The 6,718-nt window shown below is 37.7% G+C and overlaps 1 protein-coding gene across 1 annotated transcript in view; it reads right to left on the bottom strand.

The window, feature by feature from the left end:
* The window catches only part of LOC103524671, a 10,974-nt gene extending 6,699 nt beyond the window's left edge, over positions 1-4,275 (bottom strand). Inside the window, exons 1-4 of the mRNA XM_026820018.1 lie at positions 3,913-4,275; positions 3,492-3,607; positions 1,577-1,742; positions 611-789 (exon numbers count right to left, since the gene is read on the bottom strand). Of these exons, the coding sequence (XP_026675819.1) occupies positions 611-789; positions 1,577-1,742; positions 3,492-3,607; positions 3,913-4,111 (660 nt within the window). The 5' untranslated portion in view covers positions 4,112-4,275. The remainder of the gene's footprint in view (positions 1-610; positions 790-1,576; positions 1,743-3,491; positions 3,608-3,912) is intronic.
* Positions 4,276-6,718: the final 2,443 nt, after the last annotated feature.

Genomic DNA, 6,718 nt, shown 5'->3' with positions numbered 1-6,718 from the left:
TGGTGTGGGTGTGTGGTGTGTAGGGTGGTGTGTGTGTGAGTGGTGGGTAGTGCTGTGTGTGTGTGGTAGTGTGTGTGGTGTGGGTGGGTATGGTGGTGTTGTGTGGGTAGGTGGTGTTGTGTGGGTAGTGGTGTGTGTGGGTAGGTGGGTGGTGTGGGTAGTGTCGTGGTGGTGGTGTGTGTGTGGGAGGTGTGTGGTGGGTGGTGTCGTGTGGTGGTGGGTTGGTGTGTGTGGTGGTGTGTGGAGTAGTCGTGGTGGGTGGTGTGTGGTGGTGGGTGGTGTTGTGTGGTGTGTGTGGGTAGTGTGGGTTGGGTGGTGGGTGTGTGTGGTGGATGGGTGTGTATGGTGGTATGTGTGTGGTGGATGGGTGTGTGGGTGTGTGTGTGGTGGGTGTATGATGGGTGTGGTGTGTGTGTGTGGTGGGATGTGTGTGATGGGTGTGGTGTGTGTGTGGGGGTGTGTTTGTGTGTGTGGTGGTCCCGTACAAAGGACGGGTCAACCACTAGTGCTCACCTATGTACATATGTGGCCCGCGAAGTACCTCCCAATGTAGCATGTGGCCCGCATACACATTGAAGTTGGAAACCCCTGTATCTATTCTATTACTGACCTGTGTCATGACATACTTCTGAACCCGCGATTCACCCATGTTATCTTCTTCTGTAGATGCCCCAGTATCATGTGTTCCAGGAATCATCATTTCCCTGATGGACATTCGGGAGAAGACATCAGCATTGTCCTTCATCCAGGTGGGATTTGTTTCCATACTGCTGGAGGCAAGAACAGACCCTGAAAAATAATTGAATAACGTGATCTGATGAGAGGCATACCTACTATACCTACGGGATGGGCATGGTACGACACAGTCCACACGAGTCTAATGTTATTTCATTGCTACGAAATAAAAACGGTGGTGAAACACTCGTTAAAAAAAAAAAGAAAAAAAAAATGCTTTTCACAGCAGCATGCTTCAATGCTTCATATTGCCTTTGTGTAATAGCGCCTCAACTCTCAGTCCATTTTCGTTCATTCTGATGGACATTCGGGAGAAGACATCAGCATTGTCCTTCATCCAGGTGGGATTTGTTTCCATACTGCTGGAGGCAAGAACAGACCCTGGAAAATAATGGAATACCGTGATCTGATGAGAGGCATACTATACGGGATGGGCATGCTACGACACAGTCCACACGAGTCTAATGTTATTTCATTGCTACGAAATAAAAACGGCGGTGAAACACTCTTTTTTTTTAAGAAAATGCTTTTCACAGCAGCATGCTTCAATACTTCATATTGCCTTTGTGTAATAGCGCCTCAACTCTCAGTCCATTTTCGTTCATCCGTGAATGCAGTACGGACAGCAGCCGCACCCCAAAACGACTAAAAGCTACCAACATCAGATGCAAAGAATGTGTGTGCGTCTTAGGAAATACCTACGTCACATGAGCACCACAAGATTCACCGCCGCCTATTCATCACGAGGATGACTCGGTCGACAAGATAATGAAATAACGTAGGCTGAAAGGTATTAAGACCTATTTAGAACATCTACGCTTGTCCTGAAATGTCTAAATACCTGACGCAGCTTCTCTTAATTCAACATAATACTCCAGGCTTTGTTTCTTGAAGCTGTAAGTTGTGGTGAGCGGCTTGTACGCAATATTCGTGTCCACAAATCCCATAGGACCGGGTAATTTGTATTCATACTCAGCCTTCCCGGTTCCTCTGTTCATTAATATTAGCTGGAACAAAGGAATGAGGTGCCGTTAGTTGAATGTCTCTGGGAAACGGGCCATATTTTTCTGGCATTTCCAGAACAATCAGCAATATGGTTGGACAAATTTTTCAACAATATTACTGGAAAATATTTTTTCTTATTATCTACTTATTACTCATTATTACAGGAAAATATTTTGCCTTTTTCTCTTGAATCTCTTGAAAATATCTTTATTTTTATCAGTAATTAGTTCATCTATTTTTTCAAATAGGTACTTGTATGAAGTTTACTGGGCAAGCTACATTTTTGTTTTGCTTGCATTTGAAACAGTTCCAATATTGACCACAACCTCAGTCTTGAGATTTTTCCACCACACACGCTCAGACTGCCTGACAGACCGAGCGTGAGTGGGCAGCATTAACCTAATTGATCGGATCGGAACTTGTACATGTAAAGGAGTATCCGAACATAGTAAAGGTGTATCCGGCCGTCGATCAACGTCGATTCACATCGATCGATAGCCGTCGACTATATGTAGACACACGTACCTTTACATCTTATCTATGTCATGTTATCTATGTAATCTACATGTTATCTATGTCATACGTACGTTATCCTCTTTATTATAAAACTGTCGGGTCGCTTCTATTTATTATTGAATCAAGTAACGCGGTGATATTGTTTTAGTCTTGTTTGAGTAACGACTTCCCTCTCAACACACAACAAGTGTGAAATATTCAATATCATATTAGTGGCGAACAGAGAGAGAGAGAGCTAGGTACCTATATTGTTCTATTTTTTTTTTTTTTTTTTTTTACGTTTCATCATTGGAAAGCCATAAACCGCCTCGAGAGGACAATGTTGGGAGTACCATATGCAGCGAAAAAAGTGAAATGGCGTACAAACCTGATAATATGATGATGACCTAAATATGGCTTTATTTAGATTAAATTAATCACCTAATAAGTATCTCCATTCTATAGGAAGTTTCGAATTCATTTTGGTTTCCAGTAGAAATTAGATTAGATTTCTTGATTGAATTTGTTTAATCAAAACATTCAATTAAAAATGAACATTGAATATCTCCCAAATATTTCCCTCTCTCCCTGTAATGTCCGGAGCTAGGTTCACACATATGGAACCCTGCACTGAGAGCTAATTGAGGGGTGATCTGGAAAAAGGGCGTAAAGTCGCTTACGCCCTTTTTCGGGAGTCTGTATTTTTGGATAGCAAATTTTGTTCTTAACACGACTGTGAAAGAATCATCTTTTTATCTCTTTTCTACGACAATTTATGGCCAACTTTGTGTACCCTGTAACATTGTGTTCTTTTGAAAATGAAAAATTTGAACGCGATTATCTCGAAACTACCTATGTTTTTGCAGTTATGCCCTTCTTCTAGATCACGCCTCAATAATTATAGGTGTCGATCTATATGTTTGATAATAATCAATGTACACATAACAAATTACATTGTACCTACATAAATAGATAGGTAAGTACCTAATTAGATGAAAACAGAATGTTGTTTCGGGCTATCTACTCGTACAGCTGTAAATAGTTATGTATTAGTAAGCTCTCACATCACTAATTTATGAGCTAAGTTTTTTGAAAATGATGCTCCGGGAAGGAATTCATGATAGGGACGTACATATTATTTCATTAATATTTCTTTTATTTCACTAATATTTATGTAATCTTCTTTTCCTCTTTGTTTAAATGCCTGAGAAAGGTGTTAAGAAAATAATGAAAAAAGTCATCACATTTGGACTTACCATGGATCCGGGAATGAAATCTTCGATGCTCCAAATTAATTCCAACTGGTTCGTTACTCCGTTTTCAAAGACCGGTGAAATTAGGATATCAATGAATGGCTTTTTGCAGACCGTCTCTAAAATGGAGGAAAGGACGTTTTATGGGTAGGTATTAATGTTGAGATACCTACTACGGACCACGTCCGTATTCCGTACGGGAAATAAAACGCAAGAAAAATTAGATACCTACAGAATATACTCGTAATTAAGTCGCGTCAACAAATGGATATTGCAGATAGAAAATACCTACCTACTTCAGAACCTAATGAATTATCGCAACTTTTTCATGCAAAATTTAGGCTAAAAAAAAAAAAAAAACTTCGAGACGATTGACCCGATAAAAGTGGATTGTAAAAACACAAGTATAATTAATAATACCTACTTTGTGGTCTTGTGGTGTTTGAACTGGCCACGAAAATAAAACCAAATTGTGCGGAGAATAAAAATAAAAGGGACAGTCTAAAGTTTGCGATGGCAGAATACATTCTTATATTGGATCCACACGTTAATTTATAAAAATCAAGCAAATAAGTACATTTGTGAATAGCTTGAAAGAAATAAATAGGTAACTCATGAAACATAAATTTAAAAAAGATAAAATTATATTATTTTAGATGTAAAAGAGCTGTAAGATTGTTTTAATTTGGACTCATTTTTGTGAAAATAAAAGGCAAGTAAAATTCCGAAACAATTTAGCCCGGTTTAGCGACTAATCTAAAATAAACTTAGTAGCAAAGATTGGATCAGGATTTAGAGCGGCACGATATTGACTTAAATTGTTCTAAATATGCCTACATAATATACCTATCTACTTTTATACCTACCTACAGCGTTTGATATTGGAATTAATGTAGAAAATGTATGATGAAAGCATGATGTTGAAGGCTATAATAATTTTGAAATGTACCTACCTTTAAAAAGATAGGTACCGAGTCTTATTTAGGTAGGTACTTAATTGAAAAGGATATTAATTTTATATCTACCTATCTATTCTCGTAATTCGAGAATTTTCCTGAAATAATGTACAGAATTAAAACTAAAGCTTGTCCCCTGAATCTCTTTTCCAGAACAATGCATCAAGACTCAAGAGCATTGTGCAGAATTTCAAATGAAGACCTACGAGATTTGCAATTTTGTGAAATAACATATGAATCGAGTCAGAATTTCTATTCTGAAAATGCAATATATCTGACAGTTGGTTATATGATAGGTTAGACATTTAAAACCTATATCTCCATCCAAAATATAATGCAACTGTACAAATTAGAACACATCACATTACCATTTCAACTTACCAAATGCCTCGGGTACGTGATCATTTTCTTTTGAAATATTTGCATTGAAATGTATGAGCTGAAAAGGAAAAGATAATGCAAAAGTAGAATATCATTACATTTCTATTTTTTGTACAAGTAGCAACGTAACAGATCCGGTTCTATTATGGTGATTGAACTTTCCTTCTACTAATCTCTGAGTTCGTTTTCCTTTCGAGACAATAGAATTAAGAACAATGCATTAAGTACGTATTTCAACGAAAATGCTGAAACATCAGACTGAAAATTCCATGTGTGGTAATCATTTTGAAGTAGAAGGAATGTTTGATATAGGTTATAGGTACCTACCTAGTTGAACCCAGGCCCCTCGGGTGTTAAGTCAACACATTGACCTCAAGCCTGACAGTGAAATAGTGTTCCAAAAACTTTCGAGCAACCTAAATATCAGTTGTTTTGACATGCAATAGTATCACATTTGTGATATTTGATAGAGGGAGGTATGTTATATAGGTACCTACTTAAGTATCTGATAAACTTTGAAAAGCACGTACAACATACATTTGATACATAATAATATTATGATGTTATTGCAATTTTATTCATGAGCTTTAATATAAACTATGCAAACTGGGAGAATTATTGGTGGGATAGGGACGTAATCACGTACATTTCAAGCGAGGACGTGTTAAAAGAAGCCTTACTCAACACTATTTATTCAATACGCCTTACCTACTCCTTATTCTTTACTCAGTACTCCTTACCTCACCCCAGTATTGCACATGTAGGTACTCAATGGTCCTTACCTATTACTTATTCCTTACCTACTCCATATTCATTACTCAATACTACGCATTCCTTACCCACAAGATGTATGTGTGTGTGTGTTGTACATTGGTTGGGAACTGATAGAAGGAACGGAGGTCTTATTGTCCCGATATTGAAGGAAGGAGGACAGATTATGATAAAATTCAGGCGTTCCCAGAAGGATCCTTTATTTCTGTAGGATAAAGTTTGCTACGGACGGGAATCGAACCCGCGACCTAGAGCTTACAAGGCAGACGTGCTACCTTCCAAGTTGTTACCTATCTGAAATTTGTATTATTTCAGAGATCATCAAATAAGCAACATCGAGTTTCCAAGATTATTATCATGTTGGCAAAAACAACCCATCTATCTGGATACGATCCAATGTTCTTGGGTTCAAAGGAATTTTTAATTCCCCGATTATTACACCTAGATAAATTTTATGACTTGACTTGGACTCGAACCACCAATCTCCAGATCCAAAGTTCAACGCGTTAACAACTGCACCACTGAGGTTGGTTTCCTAGGTTTAAAATTTTAAAAACAGTCTGAATCGTGTATTTCTCTGAGATTTTCAACGTTTGAAATTCGCAATCTGTAACAAAGGTCCAACGCGTTAACAACTGCACCACTGAGGTTGGTTTCCTAGGTTTAAAATTTTAAAAACAGTCTGAATCGTGTATTTCTCTGAGATATTCAACGTTTGAAATTCGCAATCTGTAACAATAGAAAATACGAGCACTGTTTTCGCGTTTTGTCGTACCTATTTACCTCAATTTTCAAATCAATCTGTTTTGTCCTTGGTTTTGTTTGGACTGAGGCTGCACTAATTTATTTATTCAGAAATCTGCTGTAATTAAGTCAACAGTAGTGGCGTGATTTGAAAATATAGGATAAGTGCAGAGTAGGTACCTTCCTATCCCAATTACTGAAAAGGACCTTTGCCCTGGAAGTCTGAAAGAATTTGCATCCATTTGATAAAGATACACACCTAGATGTAGATACATTTCTATAAAATAGAAAAGGTTATGGGATTTTTATTTATTCAGAAATCTGCTGTAATTAAGTCAACAGTAGTGGCGTGATTTGAAAATATAGGATAAGTGCAGA

The sequence above is a fragment of the Diaphorina citri genome, unplaced genomic scaffold (assembly GCF_000475195.1).
Source record: "Diaphorina citri unplaced genomic scaffold, Diaci psyllid genome assembly version 1.1 scaffold112, whole genome shotgun sequence".
NCBI classification, from domain to species: Eukaryota; Metazoa; Arthropoda; class Insecta; order Hemiptera; family Psyllidae; genus Diaphorina; species Diaphorina citri.
Note: the sequence above shows the minus strand (reverse complement) of the source record. Positions and strands in the feature narration are given on the sequence as shown.